We start from the raw sequence: 26,280 nt of genomic DNA on the forward strand, positions 1-26,280 counted from the left end.
GGAGCTCTGACTGCCTCCCCTGTGTCCCCCCCTGCAGCCGGGCACTGCGGCGTTCCCAGCCCCATCGTCAACGGGCAGATCAACGGCGAGAACTACAACTACCGCGGCAGTGTGGTCTATCAGTGCCAGCCCGGCTTCCGCCTGATCGGGATGTCCGTGCGCATCTGCCAGCAGGACCACCGCTGGTCCGGGAAGACGCCTGTCTGTGTGCGTAAGTATGTTGTCAGGTATTTTAGCCCTGGTTGTGGTCAGAGGATGAGAAAACACGCAGAGGCTGTCGTTGAGTTGACAGCGGTGAAGAACTGGAGCAGGGGGACCTGTCAGTCCTGGCTTTCACAGAATTGTGGGGGCTGGAAGGGACCTCGAGAGATCATCTGGTCCAACCCCCCTCCCAAAGCAGGCTCCCTCAGCAGTATCCCCCCATACCATTGCTCCTCTGGGAGGAGAGCTCAGCTTTGTTTCGGAAATGCTCCTCATTCACACGAGTGCTGTCAGGCTGACAGCACCAGCTGAGTCCCTCCCCTCTGCACAGAGCGGTCCTTCCCGTTCAGCCCGACGTGTTGCTGGCAGCTCTGCAGTCCATAGCAGCACCCTCCATTACAGAACAGCCATCTCTGGCACTGATACTTTGTACTCAGAGGCCAGGTACAGAGATGACATTGGGAAATCAGGAGAAACACAGTCAGGTTTCCAAAAGGGCCAATGCTTGGAAGTGAGCCTGGTATTTCTCCAGGCAGTCTGAGGATGAAGTTGGTTCCAGCTGTCCTGCTGGGAACAAATCTGGAGTGGCAGGTCCTGTAGGCAGCCACCCTTGGTTTGGGAAGGAGCAACCTGTGGGCTTTCAGGTTGCTTTGCTCATTTTTCTGCTTCTCAAAGCATTTCACAGCCGGGCTGTACGAGATTGCTTTGCAGGCAGTGAGTGTACGGTGTGTGAACATCGCTGGGGTTTGCACAGGACAGGGCTGAGGAATGGCAGCAGTGGCAACATGGCCATTCTGACTGCTTTGCTTCTCCACTCTACTGTATAAATTCCACCTTACTTTGCTGCTTTTACACACTGAATTTCCAGTAGATGAGCACAGGTGAAGGTGTGCTTTCTGAGGAGGGTTCATCGGGGTGTGGGGAGGTTGGAGGCAGGCAGTGTCCCCACCAAGCACACTGCTGCTCTCACCTTCCTTATGAGACCCATGCTCTGTGCCAGAGAAGGTCAGCTTCTCTCTTCCTCTGATGCACATTCATGAGTCACCTTGCACAACCTTCTCATTTATCTTTCCAGTAAATAAGCTAATTAAGTATGTCTCTAGAGCCTTAGTTGTTAATAAGTTTAAGCATCTTATCGCCGGACAATGCAATCCATTTCATATCACGATTCTCCAGGTGTTTACTTCCAACCTCAGATGTCTGGGTTAGGGCTTTGTGTACTGAGGCACAATAGTACCAGCAAGATATGAGGTAAGGACGACCTGCAAATCAATGAATATGCAGATGCCAGCCTAAAAGTAAGAAACAGACTCAAGCTGTAAAGTCTGCATGAGGCTCCTAACACTGGAGGTGTTCGTGTCTAGGATTCCTCCTGGGGCTTTTAGGAAAAGAACTATTGGGAAGGCTGTCTCTGGTTCTTTAGGCAGGTGCGAATTATTCCAGTGTGTGAGGATGCTCAGCTGAAAAGGTTTAAATTCACTTTTACCTGCCAAGTACACACACAGTAACCTTGGACCAGGAAATAATACTGATAGAGGTCCTCCCGCTGTCAGGCAGATTTATGGAAATGGAGGATTTTTTAAGCATCCATTTTCTTGCATCTTCCTGTGTCTTTCAGGAGGGACCAAACCCTTCAGAACAAAGCTTGTCTGTGTCTGTCTTCTGGTACTGAACCGTCCCTCCACTGCTGGGCTCATTTGCACGCAGTTCCTTTGTTCGGTGCTGCTTTGTGCTGGTTTCCCACTCCGGCACCTGAAAGCCCAGCGAGCTTTTGTGCAGAGCCCTGCTAAGGTGTCCCAGACAGAAACTGGCCTTGAAGTTATTACACTACATTAAGCCTTATGGATAATGTAAATTTAATGTCATTAAAGCAGACCACTCTCGAGCTCTGAAATTAGATGGATTGAGGCTTTATCACCTTCTGGATAAGCTCAGGGTACCTTGTGTTACCGCATTATCATTTCCCACTGTCCTGATATTTCCTCTTTAAACCTGCTGCAGTTGCTTGCTCTATGTGAACTGGTCTTTTTGATCCATGCCAACTGGAGGGAGCCTTTTTTTTTTTTTTCTGGGAAAGAATCCATCAGCTATTTCAAAACGTGCATAATTGTATTCAGAAGTCCCTCAGAGAATCTGACATCTGCTTCCTGTAGCACTGAAATGCTGTCTTGCTTCATATTTTTTAAACCTGTACCTGTCACCAGCTTGCATAAGGAATAAATTCCTATCCCTGTGGTACAGTCCAGCCCTGGCAGTCAAATGTGTTATGGATCTTTTGTGGGAATTTCATCTTCCCCTGTAGCTTCTGGCTTTGGCAGCCATACAGCTGAGTGCTGGACTTCTACTGCTGGGCCATTACCCAGTTTCAGCATGACAATAATCAATATCATTTTGTCCTCAGCTGTCAGAAGATGTCACATTCCTTAAGCAGCCAAAAAGCTCTGCATGGAGCATCCTGACATTTCCTTTGCGTGCTGGGACTTGCTGCAGTGCCCAAAGCAAAGGTCCTCCCGGGTTGCTCCCTCCTTCCCAGCCCCACCTCTGCCAGCAGAGTGGCCCAGGTGAAAGTGCTTTAAACTTCAGCATTGCAGGTGCTTGATGCTGCTGGGCTCCTGCTGCTCCACCGTCTGTGCCTTCCCCACCTGACGCTTCCCCTGGGACGTGCTGGAGCAGCTCAGGGCTGGACTGAGCTTACATCAGCCACAGGAAAAAGAACTACACAAAAATCCTCATTACAGGGATTTAGTTACAAAGGTTTTCCCCTGAAGTTTCTCATACTGAAGCAGGAAGATTTAAGCTTTTTAGGCCATATGCTCGAAACCTGATTTTTCTTCTCTTTTTACTATCCCTCCAGGTGTAACTTTATACTGCAGTGAGCATCTGACTTACACCAGGCAGGGGGAGGAAAACATCAGGTTTCATGGCTGCGTTTGTGATGCCCAGGGTAATGTAAGGCAATAGATTAATAGCAGTAGCTGGGATTTTTGAAGAGGAGCTCTGGGGATTTACGGTATAAGTCAGTGAGATGCTGGCACTGTGCTGCTTAGAGAGTGGTTCAGAGAATTTCCTACGCCAGTAAAATGAATAAAGTTACCGTATCCTCAACTTGATTCAGTGTTGCAGCAGAGCTGGCCACACATCTTTGAAGTCTGTCTGAGTTTCAGAGTTGATGTGGGTTTCTCCACCGCTCTCTTTTCCTGAGTTGTTTATTTTTTCCACTGGATAATTCACTTTCTCCCAGGCAAAGAGGTAACATCTCCAATTTCTAATCGTAGCCATCACTTGTGGCCACCCTGGCAACCCTGCCAACGGCCTGACCCAGGGCACTCAGTTCAACCTGAACGACGTGGCCAAGTTTGTCTGCAACACCGGGTACCGCCTGGAAGGAGCAGCGCAGTCGCAGTGCTTGGCCAACGGGCAGTGGAGCAGCACCCTGCCTGCCTGCCGTGGTAAGTCTGCTCTGCCCAGGAGTGCTGGGCTGCCTCCCGTCCTCATTGGCTGCTCAGCGTTCCCAAAATCCAGCTTGAAGCTGTCCTAAGCTCGTGTAAAACACCCCGTGGTTCCCTGGGAATGTGCAAGTGATGTTGGAACTCTGAGGGCCTTTTTAAATGTTACAAACTCAGTTTTCCCCTGGGCTTCTCCTAATGGGCTCTGCCCAGCCCTACATCCTCCAAGATATTGAATTATTTGCTTTAAGTGGGGAGTACAAAAGAAAATATCGGGCTAGGCCATTAGCAGAGGTCATCCTGATAACTCGGGACCAGTTTACTCAAAGCAAACACTCTGCTCTTTGCTGCAGAGCCCTTTCTCCTTACATGCTGCCCTACTTCCAGTGACATCAGCACCAAGTTCACTTACCAGATTCCCTCCCCTCCCTTCACTCCCTCCATCTTTATTCTGTTAATTCAGTATCTGTTGATACTGTCGCTGTGTGGGTCAGGAGATCAGCCTTAGCTGGATGTGTAAGTCCTGATCTGGGGCTGGACAGTGAGGCTGAGCTGCTGAGCACCATGTGCCAGGCTGTGAGCCTGCAGCACTGCCTCCACTCTCTTTATTAAAAAAGATTTCTGTTTCTATTTCTGCTCCCAGAGAATCTGAAAAAAGAAACAAAAACCACCCCAAACTGTGCAATACACGACTTGTAGTTTCTTCCCCTTTTCCTGCTCATTTTTGGAAGAATCCTTTGTTCTTTGTTACACCCTTTGTTTTGTACTTTTGTTGTTGTTGTTGTTTGTTTGCAGTTGTAAACTGTACCGACCCCGGGCACCTGGAAAACAGCATCCGTCAAGTGCAGCCGAGTGGTCCTCACAGATTCAGCTTTGGAACAACTGTCTCATATCAGTGCAGCCATGGATATTACTTACTGGGTACACACGTCCTTACCTGTCAGGGGGATGGCACTTGGGACCGTGCCCTCCCACAGTGTCTTTGTAAGTTCTTCACATTAATACCATTCGCTCAGGGCTTCCAGTCCTGCTCCACAAACCTGCCACGCATTTTCATTCCATGCAGCTCTCTTGGTGCTCACTTGGCTGAAAGCTCTTGTAAAAAGTCTGAACCCAGAGCCCTTTCTAATCCATGGGAATGTTTCTGGCCTCTGGGTCCTGCCCACAAGAGGAAAAGGTTTGAGGACAGAAATCTTTTCAGACAGAGATTGTTTCCCTCTGCAGGGGAGGCAGCTCACACTGAGTTTTCCTGGCTCCGTTTGGCTTCAGCAGAAATGCTGTGGGTAGAGAAGAGAAACGTCGTTTCTGAAACACAGACCTTCATAGGGAACAGCATGAATTAGCCCGACCAAGGACAGAGTGTATTCAGCATCAGTGGGGCATGGCTGAGCTTCCCTCCACCCACTCATCCCCATGGCTTCAGGGAAGGGAAATGGCACTGTGGTGAAACACACCTGAACTTTGTTCTGCTGCACAGCAGGTGGTAAAGAGGATCTGTTTCTTGACTCTTCCTTTACATTTTTTGGCCTTTCTTAAAGTGTCCTGGCCCTCTGTGCCACTGTGGTTTGCAGAGTGAACTGGGAGGTTCAGGGCAGTGATTCTGGCTTAAGGGATGTTTCCAATAGCATAGAGGACTTACAGAATGCTCACATGGGTCATGTGCTGCAGTAGTAATGCCTCACTCAGGAGCAGTCCCGGCACTGAATGGAAGATGGCGGTGGGATTGCCCCCAGCACATCATGCTGGCCCTGCAGGACAGGCTCAGCTCTGCCCCCAGTGTTAGCAGCCAGGGGGTTTGGCCCAAGGAGCAGTGCAGGTGACACCCACACGCCCAAGGCAGAGCATGGGGAGCTTTCCTGGGATATGAAAGGCATCCGGGAGGAAATTGAAGTGTTTTATGGGGTTGGGTTTTGCCTTGCAAGCAGGAAAAAAAAAACCCAACAGCCAGAACAGAGATGTGGGGCTGTGCTGGTATTTCCTTCTTAGAGACTAAAGCAGCTGTGATCTTCTGTCACCCAGCATAACAAATCACTAAAGCAGTCAGAAATGGAGCTTCTTAAGTTTGAATCAGCTGAGCTGTTCCAAAGCCACCACCAGATCCTTTTCTCTTGTTCCATCCTCTGACACCGAGTTATAAGCAGTAGACTTTGGCACATTTTCCTTTGCTTTTGTTAGCAGCATACCACCTTCTCGTGTTTACAGCACCCTGCACAGGCCGTGGGGAACTGACAAGTGATAACCACGTGTTAACACAGCTGCAGGGGCTCCGGGTGAGCTGTTGCCTTTACAAACCAAGAGTGCTTCCTCGGGCTGCTCCAGCCCACAGCTGCTCAGCTGAGTAACAGGGATCTCCTTCCCTAAAATGCTGAACATCCATTGATTTGGAGGATTTGTGGGGACTTTGGAAACCCAGGTCAGTTCTACAACTGATATCTGGATTCTGCAGGCAAAATAGCTTGGAGAGATTTTTGCATGTGTCTGTTTTCTGTGTGTCCAAGTTAGGATGTGCTCAGTGCTGAAACCCGGATTCCTTCCAAGTGTTTATAGTTGGGAACCCAAAATTAGTGGGGACTTCCTAAAACAGAAGCCCAGAGGCTTGATGCTGGAGAGGCTTGTGCTGGGAATCTTGTCTCATGCCTGGTTTGAGGGGGAATAAAGCAGAGCTGATCTCCTTTGAGGGGGGGGAGAGAAGTCCAGGAAGGAAAGCACATGGGAGCTGAGCCCAGCACATCAGAAGGAGCAGTCTTCCTGCTGTGTACATAAATCCCTTCAAAACCTCGATACTGCCACAGGTTTTAAGCTTAGCTGAGTCTGCCAGAGTATCTGTTATTAAATTGTTAGTTACAGTGTGAGTTTAAGTATTAGCTATCAAACCCATTTCTTTGCAAAGCGTCCTTGGTTTTAGTCACAGCTCTGCACCAATATATTTCAACGCCCACATGCCCAAACAGAAGCGTGCTCTCCTTTTATTGAGGCATACATCATGTTTTCTACCTAATGCCAGTATTTGTATTTTTAGACTCTAGCAGAGGGAGAGAACATATCCGTTACGGATGCTTTCCTTCAGCAGCCGAGCGATGCGTGGTCTTTAGGCTGAGAATGCTCATCCAGACCTGTCTAATAGCCCCTAGATCTGTCGGTATATTTGTCAACACCCTCGCTGTCTCCACTTTGATTGCCAAGCTAAAGTAAACCTATTAATTATTGTTAGCGGTGCTTCTTTACCGGCGATGGCTGAGCGAGCAGCGCTCCGAATCCGCCAGGATAATTTGCTCAGGTGTGACACAGCATCGATTACAGCTCTGTGCTGCTGGGACAGGGCGGGGGTGAGGATGTGCATGGAATGGTTTGAGGTTGAGAAGGGTTCTCTGAGGAATGTGCAGATGCCTGTCGGTGTTGAGGCAAGGCACCGACGTGCAGACCCTCAGCAGGGTCTGTGCCCCGCCTGATGTGCCCTCAGAAGGAGGCGATGCAGTGCGAGCCCATCCCTGGGGCTGGGCACCGCTGTTTGGTGGGCAGCTCTGGGGCCGCTGTGTGGGTGTGAGCTGCCGAAGTGCCAGCAGGCAGCCCCAACCAGGCGGTTCCCTCGTGGCTGAGCCTGTTGCATCCGTCTCTTGCAGTGGTCTCCTGTGGGCACCCGGGCTCCCCACCCCACGCTCAGATCTCAGGTGACAAATACACCGTCGGCTCCGTGGTCCGCTACAGCTGCCTGGGGAAGCGGGCTCTGATGGGCAACTCCACACGCATGTGCCAGCTGGACGGGCGCTGGAGCGGCTCCCTGCCGCACTGCTCAGGTGAGCTGGGCATGGGGACAGCAGGACAGCTGTGCTGAGCTGCGGGAGGGCGAGCGCTGCAGAGGGGAGGGCTTGGATGGGGGAATGCTGAAAATCACTGTCTTAGCTATCAGGTCCCCTGCAACTTGGATGATAAGCACTGGCAGAGTGTAAAGCACTCAGCTTGCAAGAGGAGGAATAAATCACTGCAGCAAATGTTTGTGGCAGGAGGTGTGCTGCAGCCTGCTGCTTTACGGTTTTCTCTGCATGTTGTCTGTATGGGGTGAACGTGGCTTGTGAAAAATCAGGTCCTTGCATCTGACTGCAGTATCTGACCCTCCTTCTCATGTGTTCCGGTAAAAGAGCATGTGTGGCCCCTTTCCAGGGCCTGACATCTGCTGTTGAGGCACCACAAGTTGTCCTGGGTCTCAGCACATCAGCTGGGAGCAGTTTGGCATCAGGACTCCGTCTCTGCTCCTGTGCCAGTAGGAAAGGGTCTTGCACTGAAAACATCCTGATAAGCCAAAATGTCCCTGAGGAGACAAATCAGAGTCAGGGGGGATACAAAAGGATGTGCTGCCAAGCCTTCTTGAGATCAGGGCACTGGGATCCCAGCTGACGGCCTCCAGTGGGAGGAAAGATGTTGAATAACTGGAGGATGCTGTGCAGAGCCCTCTCCGTGCCATCCTATCAGTCGTTCTGTGGAGAGCACAGATGCAGATGAGATGAGAACTTAGCTGGAGCAAAGCAGTTGGGACAAGTGTTAATTTTTAATTATGCCACTTAGACTTAGCAGCTGTACTTGACCAAGTTTAACCTCTGCTTTGGAAAGCGAAAAGAAATCAGGCAGAGTCGTCTTCCTATTCAGCAGCTGTATCTGCAGAGTGGAGTTCTTGATCTGTAGCTGCTCTAAAGGGTTTTCTGCTCTAATTCATGCCTCTTCCCCCTGTGGTCTTCACTGTCTCTCCCATATCTTTTTGGGTGGATGTTTGGAATGCTCAGCATTACTCTGAGTTCCTACTGACATCTGTTGTGTGTGGCTTTTCTTAAGGACATCACAGCAGCAGTGTTAGAGCAGTGCTGGTGGGTCCTGGTGGGTGCTCCCTGCACTGGGGCCCCATGAACACCCTCAGAACCAGGGTTGGGGATTTCTCCCCCGCAGCCAGGATAGGGCCCCTCTTGTTACACCAAATTTGGGTGGTACAATAAACAAAGCAATGAGTAATGAAACCATTGGTCGTGTTCCTTTAACTGTAGCAAGAACACACAGATCTGGCCTGGTGCTTCATTTCTCAGTGCCCTCCCAGTCCGTACCCTTGCTGGAAGCTGGGGCGGGAGAGCAGAGACTCATAGCTCTGGCTTTTGCCCAGGAGAGGTTCTTCATGGCCCTTTCAGGGTGGAAGCTGAGAGCAGAATAAGCCCTGATTGTCTCCTGCCAAAGGTTCTCCGGTGTGCAGATCCCTCCAGTATGACGACAGCTTCTGCAAGGTGAAACAAAGGGGTTTGGTACAATTCAGCATGAAGGAAAATGCTGAGCCTCGAGCGTTTTCCCCCTTTTCTCTAAAAGCAAGTGTTTTTCCCCAGATGATAAATATGTTCATTATATTTTACATTATGTGTTACACTGCAAAGGTTGTACCTGCAGCAAATCGGAGCAGGGCCGGGAACTGGGACCTTCGTTGTGAGCTGCTGGAGTGAAATAGTCCTTCCTGGCTTGGGGCTCACTGTGTTTACACAGATCATTAGCAGAGAAAGCCAAGAGCAGGCGTACACGGTGCGAGCCCAAACCAGGCAGCGAGGAGGTGGGCATTTATCCAGCCTGCTCCAGCAGCCCCCCACGAGGCTTCCGCTCCAGCTGCTCCCTTCCTCCCGTCCCCAGACACAGAGCCAGCAGCACAAAGTGTTCACAACTTGTACCAGCGGATGGTTCTCAGCTGGATCCCTCTCGCCTCTGTGCTCAAAACCCAACAGCTTCTTGTTTTGCAAATACAATAGGGCTTGCTGAGGTGGCCTGGAGCATGTTGTAATTTCTGCTTGGAGGGAAACCATCCACATGACTGATGCTGGCAACCAGGCTGCTGTCTGCTGGAGCAGCTGCCACGGAAAGCAGCTCCAGCTGGTAAGACTCCATCTTGAGATGCAGGAGTTATGGCCAGATTTTGCAACCGGCTTACAAACAGCGGGCTCCCAAAGTCAGGGGATGAGTCATGTGGAGTTAAATTGAGTCAGCCACGTGATCCCCATCTCCGTGTTGGTGCTCTGAAAGTGCAGGTGGGTGAGAAGAGCCATGCCCTGAGCTTGGCTTGCTCTGATGGTGTCATGCTCTCTTCTTAACAGGAGGCAGCCAGGGTGTGTGTGGCGACCCAGGGATCCCATCGCACGGCATCGGGCTGGGAGATGAGTTTGGTGTGGACAGCGTGGTGAGGTTCAGCTGTGAGCCCGGCTACACACTGCGGGGCTCATCCGAGAGGACGTGCCAGGCCAACGGCTCCTGGAGCGGCGTGCAGCCCGAGTGTGAAGGTACTGCTCCAGCACTGATCCGAGCCAGGCTGCTCGCCATGAAACGCATCAAGGCCGGGCTGGATGTGGCTCTGGGCAGCCTGGTCTGGTGGTTGGTGACCCTGCACGTAGCAGGAGGGTTGAAACTCAGTGATCATTGTGGTCCTTTTCAACCCAGGCCATTCTATGACTCTGTGTCTGTCCATGTCGTGAGGCAGCCTCAACTCTCCACCTCCCAGACATCCGTAGGGCACACTGGATTTAGCACCACTAAGTAGTTCACTGATGCTTTATCAAAGAAATGCATCAGAGTGAGTGATGTGAATAGCCTCAAGCCTGTGTTAAAGCTGGGACTGGCACGTGCAAGAGTCATTTGCATTGAGCAGAAATGCAAAGTGCAAATTATAAACCGGTAAGCAGATTTTTTGTATCAAAAAAACCCAAACCCCTTATTTTTCTATTTGAAGGAATCAAGTAAGGCCCCATCATCCAATGTGATAAACCCCCAGCCAGGTTCTCTGAGCCGTGCTGCTTACTGCTGCTGTTTTATGAAAGTGCTTAAAAATCAAATGGGGAAAGAACAAAAGCCAAAAGGAAGCAGGATACCAAATGCAAGGAGACCTGGGCAAGTGCTTCTCTCCTGCTGATCTGAAAGCCGAAAGCTCAGAGAGAGCTTGTAAATGAATTGGAAATTTATTCCAAATTGATGGAGCTCTTGATTGAAAAGACACCGAATCATGTTATTAATACGCTCAGGTCTTGGTGGTTGGGGTTTTTTTTGCATTCTGTTTTTTTTTCTTTCAGTAGAAAGGTTCTTTTCATTAATCTCAGCATAAATAACCCATCGTGTTCCGGAGGCACCAAAACACCGATCCCCGGTGGATTCTTTTTTCATACTTTATGAATAATAATAACATTATGCCCATAATGTAGTCATTTAATGTTAAGTGCTGACTGGCCAATATAGGAAAGCAATTTGCAGCGATGAGCAGCGAGCTGTGTCTGTCATTTGCATTCACAGCAAGCTGCAGGCGCTGCGAGGTGTTCTGGCTGCACTTTCAAGTGTTGCATTCAACTTTGTGGAACAGGTATTGATAGGAGAAGGAGGGGAGGGATTAATTCGGGGATTGAATTCAGGGCAAAGGAGAGTGAGTGCTGAGAGCACAGCACTGCTTGGGGGGAGTGGAGGAGCCCCAGCTCAGCACCCAGCGCCTCCGTGGGGCATCAGTTGTCTGACTCAGACACTGATGTGCAGCTCTCAGCCGTTGCAGTTGAGCAGAGCTGGAGCTGATGGGGCTCTGCAGGCCATTGGCACACACCTGCCTGGGGTTCAGTGCAAACTGCTCTCCAGATCAGCTGCTAAGTGAGCATGGGGGCTCGGTCTGCTCCGCTGTGGATGGACGTGTAAGTGCAGAGAGTTGCAAAGGACACCGTGCAAATCCTGCAGTGTGGATGGAAGGGGAGAGGAGCTCCAGGCTGAGTGGAGGCCCAGCAGCCATGGGTGCCTTTCAGCTGCTGGAATATTTCTGTGATAACCAAAGGAGTGTGGAAACAGGAGGGAACCACAGCTGGTCCCTCCAAAATGTACAAATAGTCTCCAATTAAATTAATTGGAGGAACACATCGTGGGACTCTGCTTCAGTCAGTTGTACACAGCTCTGGTTTTGTTGTGCCCACTCAGAGCAGCTCCCTTTGCTTCCTAAAAATCACAGATTTCAGGCCTCATTTACCATTGATTTCCAGCACGTTTTGAAGACAGAAATTGCATTGTAGAGTTTTTCCTTCTGTCTCCTCCTTCCTGCTGCCCAATTGGTGCTCCCAGGGGCAGTGCAGGAGGGGCCCATTGCTTGTGCTCTCCCGTACGCTCCCTCCTCCTCTCAGCTGAGCAGACTATTTGTGTTTGTAATGTTTATTGTTTCACCAGATGAATTAAAGCTGCTTCCAAAACGAGACGCAGCCCTGGCTGCTCTTCCTCAATTTCACAAGGCAGAAATGTGTTCATTTGAAGCGATGATGCAGGGAAGGAGCCGAGTTTTGTCTCATCCCAATCTGACTGCTGAGGACATGGGAGGTGGCAGGGCTGGGATTTGGGCTCAGGCTGCTCTTTTCTTTCTGCGTAGTTAGGTGGAATGTGGGTTACGGGTTAAATTAAACAGCATGGAAATTACCAGCCCTGGAGCAAAGGCTGTGAGGCCCCGCAGGCTGTGCCTGATGTGTCAGACATCATTAGCAGAGCGTCTCAGCCGGGCGCTCCGGTGGCAGCAAAGCCCACAAGAAGGATGGATGTGATGAAGATGAGGTCAGTGAGGGACGCACAGAGGACACAGTATTCACATGCCACCTCGAGCAGTCAGATGTGCACTGTGCTCTGTGATAGCAGCTCCCAGCGCGCAGCTTTTCCTCCTGCATGATCCGAGGAGCAGGGCGCTGCTCCTTGCAGGTGCTCTCCTCCTTGGCATCAGAACCGTCAGTGCTGCGTGGGGCTGGGAGTGTTCAGCTCCATAACAGGTAACAGCACTTCCCCTCGCCCTCCGTGCATGCTGCTTTGGTTAAAGGATAGAGCACAGCCCTGCCAAAAGGTGTGTGGATGGGAATCGCGTTAATTGCTGCAGATCTCTGGGGCATCCCTGAGCTTTGCAGTGGTCCATTGCAGAGGTCACTTTGCAGTGCAGGAGAAGGTTTGTGGGAGCAGCTCTGGCTGTAAGCAGAGCACCAAAGTCCCACTGCTCCAGCACAGTGCTCCCAGAGCTGGGCAAGCTGCTGGGTTCTCAGGAGGGCTGAGGAACACTTCAGGTGTTTGGTTCCCTCTGTGCCACCTCCTGTTAGAGATGTTCAGAACCTGAGTTCTCATCCCTCTGCTTGACCTGAAGCGAAAATCCAATTCTCTGGGCAGGCATTGGAGGTGTGCATGTGCTGGTGGGGATGGAGCCCTCCTGGAATGCAGCCCACCCTTCCCCTGCAGCAGAATGGCCTTTGGGTCATGGTCACATCTCTGGCTGTGGGCACACATCTCCCCAGCAGCTCCAAGCACTCCTTGGTCAGCAGGCAGCAGTTGCTTTGCTGCTGGTGGTGCTCTCTCTGGTGTTCCTCACGGCACAGGGTGCTCTGTGCCTCCAGCAGAAATACCCACTGCGTTCAGCAAGCTGCCTAAGGGTTTGCACGGAAAGGACATCCTAAAAACGACTGCAGGAACCTGATTTATTTTTGATAAAGGAGCAAACTGAGAACCCTCACTGTGGGGAGTTCTGCAATAGTCATTTGCTGAAATATTTCACTTGTTAAGAAGCAGCAACTCCAAGAAATCCCCATTTGATGCAGCTGATTTTCAGGTTATTTTCTTGAAGTTTGGCTTAGTTTAAAGATGATTGGGTTTGAAATGCTTCAGGAGATGTGAGTGGATGTGACCGTGGGACTTCCAGGGTCTTTAGGATTTATACTCAGTTAGAAAACAGTACCAAAACCAGTTTCTTTTTGGGGTCTCATTCATTTTTCATCTCTCACTGAAGCCAAAGGGAATTATTTACCCACTTTCTGCTCACTTGAGTGATTCGATCCTATATATATTTAATCTGTGATTTTAAAAGTTTAAGCCTCTTCATCCTTACGCTTACAGCTTCTTTTACATCTGGACCACAGGCAGAGGGAGGGAGCAAGGAGTTCCCTTCAGAGGTCTGGGAGCCCATGGCCTGAGCCTTCCCTCAGTTCCTGCGATTTCCTTTTATGTCCTGCAATTTCAGTGTAAATGAGGGCTGATACAATTCTTCCAGGCACTCATTTTGTCACCACAGTGCTTTGTGCACCACCATCCACTCTGAAGCCCTTTTACTGCAGTGGTGGCTCGGACCTAAAACTTGGGTGCTGGCAGACCTCTAATTGCATCCCACAGCCTTCTCTCTCCCTGGAGAGCACAGTGGGAGGGCAGTGCAGCAGCAGTGCTCAGCGCAGGGCAGCAGCTCCTGGCTGTCACTCCTTCGAGGTCTGCGAAGCCATGGGCTCCCGAGGGGCACCCACCCCCCCAGGCTGTGCTGTGGGGCAGAGCTGTGGGACTGACTGGGAACGGAGTCATCTCTGCATGGTCTGGTCCAGTGGCTTTGCGGCTAATCTCATTTCTGTGGCAAACAGTCGATTGATTGCAGGATGGAAGCCCTGTTGAATTGGTTTTTCGTTCATTCAGTCTTGTAGTAACTCTGCTGTTTTGCTTTCCAGTTATCTCCTGTGGGAACCCAGGCACCCCCAGCAACGCCAGGGTTCTGTTTAATGACGGCTTGGTTTTCTCCAGCTCCATCATATACCAGTGCCGAGAGGGCTATTACTCCACTGGTGTGCTGAGCAGGCACTGCACAGTGAATGGGACGTGGACCGGCAGCAGCCCAGAGTGCACAGGTGAGCACTGGGATGGGTCCCTGGGTGCCACACTGGGAAATGCTGGGTGCTGTGTGCTCACAGAAACTCAGCTGAGCTGCCTGGTGCTGGCCGTCCCTCTGCCTGCAGCCCCTGTGACTGCCTAATGGAAAACTCTTGCTCTGGGTTTGTATTTTCCAGCTGGCTGAAGGGAGCTCTCTAAGTTTGCTCCACTTGCTGCAGCCCAGCTCTGCAATTAGGGAGTCTCATCCTGCTCTGGAAAGTGTTTGGGACCATGAGATGAGGGATGGTGAGGCCAGAAATGCTTCTTTCTCTTCTTTTGGTAGTGATCAACTGCGGTGACCCAGGTGTGCCAGCCAACGGCATTAGGCTGGGCAGTGATTTTACCTACAACAAAACAGTGGTGTTCCAGTGCATGCCTGGGTACATGATGGAGTCAGACAGAGCATCCTCTCTGATGTGCACAAAAGACCGAACCTGGAATGGGACCAAACCTGCCTGCAAAGGTAAGGCTGGTTGGTGTACGTGGTGGAGGGTGTAAGTTGTACATGCCGTGAAGGTTCTGAAGGTCTTTGCAGTCCTTAATGATTCTGTGGTTCCATGAGCTGCAGTGCAGTGCCTGAGCACACCTGGGAGTTTCTTGGTCCTGTCATTCAGTCTTTCGCCCGTGTTTACAGCACTTACCCAATTTGTCAGCAGAGCATGAAAACCGTGCCAGCTTTAGGTCTATCAGTCATCACAATATGCCTGGGAGGGAGGGAATTGCTATTATCCCTATGGGGAAAAGGAAAAGTGGAGCGCTGAGAGCTAAGTGAGTCTGCACAAGAGCTCAGATCAGGCTCGAATGGGGCTTTCTGTTTCACAGGCACACACTTTTTGAGCATCATCTGGAAGTCTGAAAAATGTTCCTTCAAACTCCTTTCATTATTTCTCCATTCTGAGACTGCCTCTGTAATTCAGAGATAGGAAAGGGAAGTCGTAGAACAGTTGCAGGACGTGCTGGATCTCTTCTGCCAGTGTTTTACTCTCCCACCACGTGTAGATAAGACTTGCAGCAGCATCTGTGTTCTTCTTTTGCAATCTGGAAAATTCACCTGTCATGATTCTGATGTATGCAGACCACGTAGAAACTTCCAAATATACTCCAGTTCCTTCCGAGGCTGTAAAGAGCAATTCTCACACTCCTCTTTCATTCTCACCACTGAGCTAATGTTGCAGGAGTAATACAGAATGTGGCCTCAGTCTCATTTGGAGGCCAGGTTGATTTACATGAGCTTAGCATCTTTCCCAGTGCTCCCCTGAGCTGAAGAGCAAAGCACTGCAAAAATGTCACATTAAAACACCCTGGAGTGAATGAAATACAGACTGGTTATTGATTCAGCTGCTAATCCGAGACTCAGCCAGGTTGTCCAAAATGCATGAATCTTTCAGGGAGCCTAAGATGAGTTTTCACACTAAGTCAGGCTGGGTCCTTCCTTCACATGGAAGTGAACACAGACTCAGAGACGTGGGGTTCGGTTAATTCCAGCCTTCAAAGTAAGATCCGAGGGTTCACAACTGCACACACAGCTGGGGAAGTTTGCACAGCCCCCTGCAGGGCCGTCCCAGGGGGCGTTCTTGGAGAGCAGCGGTAACTTTGATCCTACCTGAATTTGCTTGTTAATGGAAATAACTCTGCTCAGAAGCGGACAGAACTGCATATTGCCTTTGTTTTTCATTCAGCTATCATTTGTAAACCCCCACAAGCCATCCCCAATGGCAAAGTGGTGGGCTCGGATTTCAGCTGGGGCTCCAGCGTCAGCTATGCCTGCCTGGAGGGGTACCAACTGTCCCTGCCCGCCGTGCTGACCTGCGAGGGGAACGGGACCTGGAGTGGGGAGATCCCCCAATGCTTCCGTGAGTAGACAGCCTCTGCACATCCACGGCTGGGCTGGGAGAGGGATGGGGCTGAAACACCTGGATGCACTCACTCCATCTCTGTATGTAGGCGTGAGGTCGGGTTTGTAACAGGCGTGAACTCCTTGCATGTTCGTGTTTGTGTAACACCCTTAAAGCTCATGGCTGTTTGTCCATGTGCCTCCTTGAGTTTGGAAATCGGGGCTCCTGAAACTGGCAGAGGTGGTGAGAAAAGCCCTTTGGCAAAGGGCGCTGTGGAGTCACAGCAGAAGTTAGGAACGTTTTGTGAAGACAGAGCTTTGGCTCTTGGAAACCTGTGTACTCCATTAAATAGCTAATGCAAAAAATTAGTTAAACGTCTCATTGTGATAAAGGCAGATTTGAGTTTCTTTTCTTGGCTGAATGGCTGGCAGCTGCACAATAGCCATTTTCGTATTAAATCACACAAAGCCCTCGCTGTGTTCCTTGCACCCTTCCCTGGATCTTGTATAATTAGCGGGCTTTCTGTGTGACATGGAACCATATAGCAATTTGACATCGTGCAATTAGGGACACGTTTTAAAGCTAAGCGTGCTGCTAGGGGGGAAAGAAAAGGGAGAACGAAAAAGATGGGGAGAAGTGGAAGTTAATTAACAGCAATTGGCAAAAAAGAGAGAATTAGAAGGAAAGCAGCCAGCAACGCCTCCTGCCACCAGTCATCCCCTGGTCAATCACTGAGCTCCGTGGTAGTGAGCAGTGAGCTCTGGCCCATTAATAGACCCATTGCTGGTGTTTTAGCATTGCTTGCTCTCGGGGAGGTTTTCACCACCCCCTGCTCTCTGCTGTTGCAGCCGTGTTCTGCGGAGATCCAGGGATCCCTGCCCAGGGCCGGCGGGAGGACCGAGGCTTCACGTACCGCTCCTCTGTGTCCTTCTCCTGCCTGGCCCCACTGGTGCTGGTGGGCTCAGCACGCCGCTTCTGCCAGTCTGATGGTACGTGGAGTGGGACCCAGCCCAGCTGCATAGGTAAGGGCACCTCCTCTGGCCTGCGCCTGCAAGCGGAGCACTGTTGGTCTGCATTTTCATGTGCAGAAAAGTGGGTTGGTTTGCTGCTGTTGTTGTCTTTCATTTCTGGGTTTTAGGTCCCATTTCTGGGCCTGAGTGTGCAATTGACTGCACTTCTGCCCAAATGTGCACGTGAGAGCTCCTATGTTCTCTGCTGCATTTGAATTCTTTCCAGAATGGCAGAGCAGCACTCCTAGAACATGAAGGTGATGTACACAGAGGACGAAGTCCTACAGATTGCTCTGCCTAGCTGTGATGTTGGTATTCAGGTTCAAATCTCCAGACATGCTTCATGTGACTTGTTTCCTGGGGCTTCCAGAACCCTTTGAAGCCTCAGAGAGGTCTATAATGATAATTAGTCATGGTGTTCTGCGCCGATTTAAAACTCTGGCTGCAGTCTTGAACTCCTGGGCTCCGTGGTGACAAAACTGCTCAGGCTCTGTGCTGCTTTCCTTCGCCATTTGCCACCACCACCACCGTGCTACCTGCCCTCACACTGACCTCAGTCATTCTGGCTTGTTAGCTGCATCTTACATATGTCCCTGATTCTGTTAACGTAAAATCCTTGTGGCCTGAATGTCAGCCTTCTAGTTCCATGCTGGTGTCCCCGTGGTCTTCTCACCTGCAAGCAGCTGAGAGCTCTGCCTCCTAATGTGAATTTTGGCTTTAAATGCCCATGCCGGATTTCTCTCTAAGGCCTCATCCAGGCATTCATCCCTCGTCCAGGAGCCCGTCCTCCATTCATGGCACTGCAGACCCATGCACGAAGCTGCAGTGGTGCAATGCGGCCAGCAGCAATTCCTGTCCAGACCGTGGGAAGGGGAACGTGTGTGTCTACAAAGCCTGCCCTGAGTGCAGGCAGCTGAACCCAGAGGGTTCTGTTCAGTTGGATCTCATCTATTTGTGAAGCACACAGATGGGCAGAGCGCCGGCTGCAGTCAGGAGACAGAGCTGTGCCCTCTGCCCTGCACCATCCATCCCCTCCACCTCCACCAGCCCCTGGGGCTCTTCATCATTTATCACAGACACTGACTTACCTGGGGGCTTCCATGGAAACCGCTTCAGTGATGAATGACAAAAGCTCAGCAGAGCTGAATGATGGAAAATGACTTTGCTTGTGCTGCAGCCCCACGTGGGCCACGTTGTGGGTCCCTTGTTCAGTGACTCAGCAGTGCTCTGAGGACACAGGGAGAGCACCACGAAGTGTGTAATGCTTCGGTGGGAGCAGATGGGTCGGTTGGATAGGGAGGAATAAAGGCATAGCAACAAAGGGCCAAGCTGTTAGGTACAGAGGTTGTGCTCGTTCCTCTGGAGCTGCAGCCAGGAGTGACAGGCTGCCTCTGCTCCCACTCTGTCCTGGATTTTTCTTACAGGATTTATGTCTGGATTGGCGTAATCCTGTTAATTGGAGTGCTTTGACTGAGTATAGAGAGGTGCTGGCTGTGGGACTGTGGTCCTTCTCATGGTGTGATGAAGGAAGGAGGCTGGGAATGAGACTGGAATGTGACTGCACAACGCTCCAGGTGCTGCTAGGAGAGCTGTCCCTTCACTGCGTATCAGAGCATCCCCTGGGGGCAGTGGGGCTCTGTGCTGTGATCCCAAGGAGCAGGGATCCTGCTGCTGCTGCTGAATTGCCTTTCACACCCAGCCTTCAGTTCCTTTGCTCAGTTTGAGATGCTGATAATAGCATAATGCATCTCTGCCTTGATCCCATTGGTGTGCTGCTCCTGCCAACATGCTGGGAAAAAAGAAAAGAGAGATGCTAGAAGAGTAGCAGCAGGTATTGCTAGTGAGTTGTGTGTGTTCATCTTCTGGTAGAGACCCAATGAGGCATTAAGGGAGATGATGCATCTGAGATGCATTAGAACACCCAGCCCCTACCTGTGGGTAAAGCAGCAGGGTTCCATAGTGGGGGCTGTGGGGCAGGGCTGCCTGCAGGGAAGGGCACAGTGCTGTGTGCTCCTGGCATGGGCAGAGCAGCGTCTCCAAGACAAGGTCTGCATTCTTACGTTTTCTCCTGGGTGTCTGAGTGCATCTGGTTGGGTTGCACTGCAGCTGCTGGGGGTTTACAAAACAAAAATGTCCATGTATTTTCCCTTATTGCTGTGTGTTCCTGCTGGAGCAAAGTATTTCTGCTGCCTTGCAAAGGCACAGCGCGGTGCCGGGGCAGAGCTCCGGTGTGGCTTCCAGAGCTGCTCCCTTATTGCACTGCCTCTGCTCTGCCCCCAGACCCAACCCTGACGACGTGTGCAGACCCCGGCGTGCCGCTCTATGGGATGCAGAACAACTCGCAGGGCTACCAGGTACTGCTGGGGCTGCCATGGGTGGAGGGCATCGCGTGGTGCTGTGCGTGCGCCGAGCGGTGGGAGGACATGAGCTTTGAATGCGTTATTTATGGTATTAATTACGGTGCTAATTAATAGTTATCAGTGCAATTAGCATTCAGATCGGAGACACAATTTCCATTCATTGTCAGACTAAATTCTATCAGTGGTTTTTGTAGTCTGTACAGTGTGAAGGAGGGGGTCAGCCCGGCCTGCACCCATGGGTGCCCGGTGCTGCTGCAGCAGAGCTGGGTGCAGGCCTGGGATACTGCCTTCCATGCTCCTGCCAGGACCTTTCAGTTTTGCTGCTAATTAGTTATCTTAATTCTGGGTTTTAATGTATTATTCCTAGCTTGTAATTAATCCTGAGACAATCCAAACCTGACTTGTGTAAGAGCTGCCCATGTGGGAGCTGCACACCGATGGGATGCGGTGGTGGCTGCAGGGAGCACTGGGGAAGGTGTGCCCTCAATGTGGTGCCCTGGGGAAGGGGCACTGCACAGTCCTGCCATGCTGGGGAGAAAGGGAGGATGCTCAAAGCCCTGCCTGGCAGTTTTATTCCAGCGTGTTCAAGTTTAACAGCAAATCCTGTTGCAGTAGCAGAGCTCACAGCCATGCAGTGACACATCTGGTCTGTCTGGAGCAGGGATTGAGCTCTGCTGTCCTGTTGAATCCAAAAACAAAGAAGTGAGCAGTCTGCAGACAGTGAACGCACCTCGGAAGTGTCAAGGAGTCACCTCCCAGTTTTTGTGATCCTTTTTGCTGTTTGCAATCCAAGTTGGCATTCATTCTATGGCTGTGGGCTGTTTGTTGATGGTAATTATTTTGAATGTCCCTTTCGGCAAAAACGTTGAGTGTTGCTAAATCCGATGCTAGCTTTGGGTGCTTTCAAGACAGCAGCTTTACTAATCACTGAATGGAGGAACCCTCTGCCCAATTCGCAGCTGCTCTGGGAGCTGTGTGGCACCAGGCTCTGGCAGGATGGTGAGCGCAGGAAGAAGGCAACCCACCTTTTCACTGCATAGAAGGTGGAAAATGCTAGAAGTACTCTTGCACTGTAAGCACAGGTGAATTACGTTGCAAGCTCAGTGTTTTGTCTCCTGTGGAAACAGGTGGGAAGCATGATTTTCTTCAAGTGCCAGAAGGGCTACCTGCTGCAGGGCTCCACCACCAGGACCTGCCTGCCCAACCTGACGTGGAGCGGCGTGCAGCCCGACTGCGTCCGTAAGTGCTGGGAGCTGCGGGCACAGTGGTCATTGCTGGCACACTCTGTCATTGCTGCAGATGGCCGTGTGAATTGCTGGCTCTGAAGAGCTGGTAATTTTTTGGGAGAGCTGGAAAAAAACACAGTCTTGAAGAAGAAGGGAGACGGCGCTGTCATCTCTCTGCTGACGTGGTTATGCCAGCAGCCACTTCTGCTTTCAGATGAGATTTTTTCTTAGCTTGTCCCTTCCTCAGAGACGTGGTTTGAGGTGAGACTTTGCTTTGTGCTTCTGAAACCACATCTGATGGCAGAGATGTGAGCTGGTGCTCCAGGCGCTGCAGTTAACACTGAGCCAGAAGGGCTCTCCGGCAGAGCCATGTTCTCCCTGCCTTTAATAACGTGTTGCTCTTCCTTTTAAGCTGTCCATCATCTCTTTCCCACTATACCAGAAGGAATTTGAGCTAATGTACTTAAGCTGTAATATCCACAGTGGCCTCTGTATCATAAGCATTACAAAGCTTCTCCCTCTCCCTTGTGAGGTGGGGTAGTGGTGAGATAGTGTGCAGTGAACAAACCCCAGAGATGCACCTGAGATCAGCCAGGGGGGCTTTAAAACTTCTGAGCAGTGCTATTAGGGAGAGGGGCCGTGGTGCTGGGAGGCAGCTGCCCTTCCCCACCACCCCTGCAGTGAAGGGAGTGTGACCCCAGAGTTACCAGCTCCTCTTTGCTGGATTGAAGATGGCAGGGTTGCACAACAGCTGTGAGTGTGAATGGGATTTTGCTTTTGGTGTGAGGTGCACTGAAACAGAAGGTGTTTTGTACATCTCGTGCTGCTGAGTTGTTGCCTCCTATGCCTGCAGCATGGAGCTGGATGTGGTCACTGCTGACACAGTGTGGGGTTCTGGGATGCAGCGCTATGGCTGTGTGAGCTCCATCATTCTCTGAGCCTTCCTGGGTTTTATTTTTCATCTTCTGTAAAATGAGGATGAAGATAATACCTCATGAAGGCTGCCGAGGATTTGTTTTCATTCATGAGCACTTTGAGAGCTACAGAAAGGGGAAATTTACAGCGTGGGTGCGGGCGAGCTTCCTGGCCCCTGATTGATGAGCCCTGGGCCATAACTTCTGGGGAGCAGTGGTGACACATTGCCAGCAGCACAGCCAGGCGCTCTCTGGTGGCAGCAGCTGGACGAGCTCAGCCCGGATCCCTGTGGCCAAATCCTGGAACTGAGCAGTGATAGGAATTTATGGTTATTGCACACTCCTGAGGACTTGCTTTGTAATGCTGTGGATAGATAGGTGCAAATTAGCAGTAGGACAGAGGTCCTATGACGTAAAGCTATACAAAAGCAGACCTGTGGTGCACCCACTCGCTGGCTTAGCTTGCTGGGCCTCCATGTCCTGCAGAGGTGCATTTTGTCCATGAAAGTTAAAAGAGAGGAGGAAGGCAGCTGCTCAGTTTCTTTTCCTGGCCCTGCAGCTGCAAAGGAAGGCATCACAAACACTCCCATCCCTGCTGGGTTGCAGCAGTGGCAATCTGATCACAGGCTCAAACTCCTGCTCAGCTCTGGGAGGGTGAACAGAGCTTCCTCATCCTCCGTGTGTCAGGCACGAGGTCCTCAGCATCATTGGGTTTTGGCTTCCTTTCCTGGAAAGGGGAGGGATAATGGAGCCTGATGTTGAGTTCATGGAGGCTGGAACTGAGTGAAGGATCCCCTGAGAGCTTCAGATAGGAAGAGCAATCTGGCAGCAAAGCATGGGAAATGGTCTCATTAATTCCTCTGGCTGGTAAAAATCCAGGCATGGCACTGTGTCCCTCAGTGAGCAGAGAAAGCGTTGGCTGAAGAACTCTCTTCTGAGAGCTCTGTCTCCCGGCTGACATCGCTGGTGACTCTTCTGCCTTTCTGTGACTGCCTGCTGTGTCACATCTCTGGTTTTGTGCTTTTCAGCTCACCACTGTAAGCAGCCTGAGACCCCCTCCCACGCCAACGTCGGCGCTCTGGATTTGCCATCTCTGGGCTACACCTTGATCTATTCCTGTCAGAGTGGGTACTACCTCACCGGGGGGTCTGAGCATCGGACCTGCAAAGCAGATGGCAGCTGGACGGGGAAGCCTCCCATCTGCCTCGGTAAGAGCTCTGAGCAGCACGGCTTTGGCTTTGGCCTCCATCTCTGCAGAGGGGGGATTCGCAGCCTGTGAGAAAAGAGCAATTCTCTTTGAGCTACGTGGGTGCTTTAGAGAAGCCATGGGTTTGCGTGGCTGAGCTGGTTGCAGCAACCACAGCACGGATCCCAGAAAACAGGGGGAAGAGAAGGGATTTTCTGCCTGATGTTTTGGACTTAGAAACATCTGCACCAGCTGAACCTGGTGTGTACCTTACCTATGTGTCATGAGCCTCGAAGCTCAACTCTTGGTTCAAGATCATGCGGTCTTGAACCCATCTGAAGCTCTTGTGCAGTTATTAGCCCTGTTATGTGCTCAACCAGTGTCAGGTGAAGGCTGTCCTGTATGAGCACCACTGCAGCAGAGGTGTCTCAGCACAGTCAGGTGCAGCACAGTTCATTTGGCTGTGGGTTCGTTCCTCTCTTCCAGCTGACATCCGCCCCAGCGGCCGGCCGGTGGGCACTGCGCGGGACCCTCCGCTCTCCAAGCTGTCAGGTACGTGGCAGGGCTGGCTCCATGGCAAAGGAGCAGCCAGAAAAGCAGCTGGTCCTGCACATCTCACACTGCTGGGCTGGTGGGAGCAGCCCACGTGTCCCATTCCTTCATGCTTCACAGGAGAGCAGACGGGTGCCTTCAGCAGTGGAGCGCCAGCACTGCTGCTCTCCCCGGGCTGGAGCCCTGTGGGATGTTCTACATTAGAGCTTTTTTCAAGCTTTCGTTTCGGTTTTGTGTTTGGTTTTGGTTTGTTGGAGGTCTGTGCTTTTCCTAGGAACCTATTCTGGGGTTTTGTTTGTTTTTAAAACTTTTCTGGATTTTTTTTTTTCTTGTCAAAACACCAAAATGAAAGTCATCAGCACGTTTGTTCTCCTCTCTTTGGCTTTGCACTCAGTGATGATAGCACAGAGAGTGGGTGGGATTTGAGAGATTTACATACGTATTTTTGAATTCAAGGAAAGAAAGGAATCCGCTCTGCTTTGATTTCTGAGAAATGGAAACAAGTGGAGGTGATCATAGGATCATATGATGATCATACCTTGTGTTTCTGTCCCCAATTGCTGTGCTTTGTAGTGCCTGCTGATGTGTTTGCAAGAAATTCCCTTTGGAAAGGCTCCTACGAATACATGGGGAAAAAGCAGCCTGCAATGCTGTCTGTCACCAGCTTCGACCCCGTCACCAGTAAAGTCAATGCCACTTTGATAGACCACAGCGGCGTGGAGCTCCAGGTTTCTGGTGAGGGAACCAACATGGCTGTTTGTTGGGATTTACACTCACTGCACTGTAGTCAATGGCATTGCTGGGCAAGGGGCAGTGTGCTCTGTTATCTGAGTGCTCTGGCCTTTGTGATACAGCTGGACAGAAGTTGGAAGTCTCCAGTCTTGGAGTGGACCAAGACGAACAAATCCTGTGCCTGAGTTTGCTTTGACTCATCCTGGAAAGCAGCACAACCCAGCTCACTGACCTATAATTTAATCCACACAATTAAATGGTGTGAATACCCCTTGTCTCTGCCCCCCAGGGGGCACTGTGTTACTGATCTGGTGGCACTTAGGAAATATTTACAGCTGAATTGATTCCCACATGCAAAATGTCTTTAATATCCTGGGGGCAGATGTGAGGTTGAGAGTTTGTGGTGTGGTTCCAGGTGATCCCACTGATTGAAGCATAGGAAGAGTTCCTGCCCACTCTGAGACAGTGAATTACTTCAAATTTGAATTGAGACACTGTGATCCAGTGGTTAAAAGTCACTTATTTTCCAGGCATTTACAAGAAAGAAGACGTGCACCTGCTCCTCCAGGTCTATCAGATTATGGGGCCAGTGGAGATCTTTGTAAACAAGTTCAAAAACGATAAATGGGCTCTAGATGGACATGTAAGTGCTTGGACACCTCATACACGAAGTCCACCCCTCTCATACCAGTGCTGTCATAAGCCCAGCTTTCCTCTCAGTGCAGCTGCGGGCACAACTCCCCAAATGAGGCTGTTATCCTCCACTGACCTGCCTGCTTGGAGGGCATGTGGGGCATTCTCCCAGTACATGAGATAACATTCTGTGAGCAGTCAGCTCTCCCACACTGCAGCTGTGTGTTTGGTTATCTGTGCCTGGTTATCTGTAGGTCTTCCAGATAACACCAGAGGAGAAACCAGCACAATTCATTTCATTTATATCTGCTAAGCATCAAGTTAGAAGAGCTAATCTTTCCTTACGGAGTCAGCTTCGTGCCCCCCATTTCTATGCCTGGTAGCTTCCCATGCCCCTAAGAGACCCACTGGAGCTCACAGGCAGCGTGCATCTCGTTGACCCATGGCCAGCTGGAGCTCAGAGCATCGCTATCCCCGCTGAATCAGCAGCACATTCTGTTCTTTATCACAAACAAGATGCTTTCCCCCCTTGAGATGTGAGTCTTAACAAGTTGCTGGGCGCTTAGACTTGTTAAAAGATGTCGTGTTTTTCCAGGGAGTGGAATTCAATTAACACAGTGCATGAAGTTAAAAGGGACTGTGACAAGATGGGTGCTACAAACCCAGGGAAGCATTGAACAGATCTGTTGATCTCTGGTCTCGTATCGTTCCAGGTCTCATCAGAGTCGTCCAGTGGCACGTTTGTGTACCAGGGCTTTGTGCGTGGCAAAGGGTTCGGGCAGTTTGGTCTTCAGAGACTGGGTAACCTTCCTCTGACTACTAGTTCTTGCCTTAATTGCTGACAGCTGCATTGTGGTGGCAGTGGAGGTTATGGAGCAGGAAACGTTTCTACTGTCCCTGGCATTAATTTTCAACCCTGCTGGGCCAAATCAGTAAGGTTAATCTGTTTACATCTGTTTTTAATCACGCTCCTAAATAAATGATGATGAACTAAGCTAGGCTAGACCTCCAAGCCATTCTTCCTGCAAGTCGGAAGCTTTTGATTACCTTTCACAGCACCACTTCTAACCCCGATGTTGCGTTGCTGAAGATGTAACTCAAGCAAACCCCACTTCCTGCAGTGCTGCTTTGAAATGTGGTTACTTTTGCTGTGTTTCAGACGTCAGCATGATGGAAAACGATCCGGAATCGATCGGACACCATTTTGCATCCAACAGCAGTTCTGTGGCAGCTGCCATTCTTGTGCCTTTCATAGCCCTGATTATTGCAGGGTTTGTGCTTTATCTCTACAAACACAGGTGGGTTCCAGGAATGACGCAGTAAGTGAAACAAAATAAGAGGGCTGACAGAAGTATTTGTGAGCTTGTCTTAAAAGCACTCCCTCCAGACCCGGTTTCTCATTTAGTTCAGAAGGTAAAATAAGTAATAGAGCAAAAGTGCACGGAGATGGAGGGGTGTTGGGAGAGCAGAGTGCTGAGGGCTTTTATGGCAATCAGTAAGATTTGTGG

General features: G+C 50.7%; 1 protein-coding gene across 4 annotated transcripts in view; it reads left to right on the forward strand.

Annotated features, from left to right (window-relative positions):
* CSMD2 (CUB and Sushi multiple domains 2) overlaps positions 1-26,280 on the forward strand; it is a 232,004-nt gene that overhangs the window by 201,603 nt on the left and 4,121 nt on the right. For all 4 annotated transcript variants that reach the window (XM_040651777.2, XM_015297825.4, XM_046903586.1 and 1 more), the window contains 17 exons: positions 38-211; positions 3,477-3,650; positions 4,443-4,631; positions 7,268-7,441; positions 9,758-9,940; positions 14,126-14,302; positions 14,608-14,787; positions 16,004-16,177; positions 17,008-17,181; positions 19,450-19,523; positions 20,657-20,768; positions 22,698-22,877; positions 23,342-23,407; positions 23,981-24,142; positions 24,670-24,782; positions 25,486-25,573; positions 25,932-26,070. In XM_040651777.2, the coding sequence (XP_040507711.1) occupies positions 38-211; positions 3,477-3,650; positions 4,443-4,631; positions 7,268-7,441; positions 9,758-9,940; positions 14,126-14,302; positions 14,608-14,787; positions 16,004-16,177; positions 17,008-17,181; positions 19,450-19,523; positions 20,657-20,768; positions 22,698-22,877; positions 23,342-23,407; positions 23,981-24,142; positions 24,670-24,782; positions 25,486-25,573; positions 25,932-26,070 (2,533 nt within the window). The remainder of the gene's footprint in view (positions 1-37; positions 212-3,476; positions 3,651-4,442; positions 4,632-7,267; positions 7,442-9,757; positions 9,941-14,125; positions 14,303-14,607; positions 14,788-16,003; positions 16,178-17,007; positions 17,182-19,449; positions 19,524-20,656; positions 20,769-22,697; positions 22,878-23,341; positions 23,408-23,980; positions 24,143-24,669; positions 24,783-25,485; positions 25,574-25,931; positions 26,071-26,280) is intronic.

Source organism: Gallus gallus, chromosome 23, assembly GCF_016699485.2.
Source record: "Gallus gallus isolate bGalGal1 chromosome 23, bGalGal1.mat.broiler.GRCg7b, whole genome shotgun sequence".
NCBI classification, from domain to species: domain Eukaryota; kingdom Metazoa; phylum Chordata; class Aves; order Galliformes; family Phasianidae; genus Gallus; species Gallus gallus.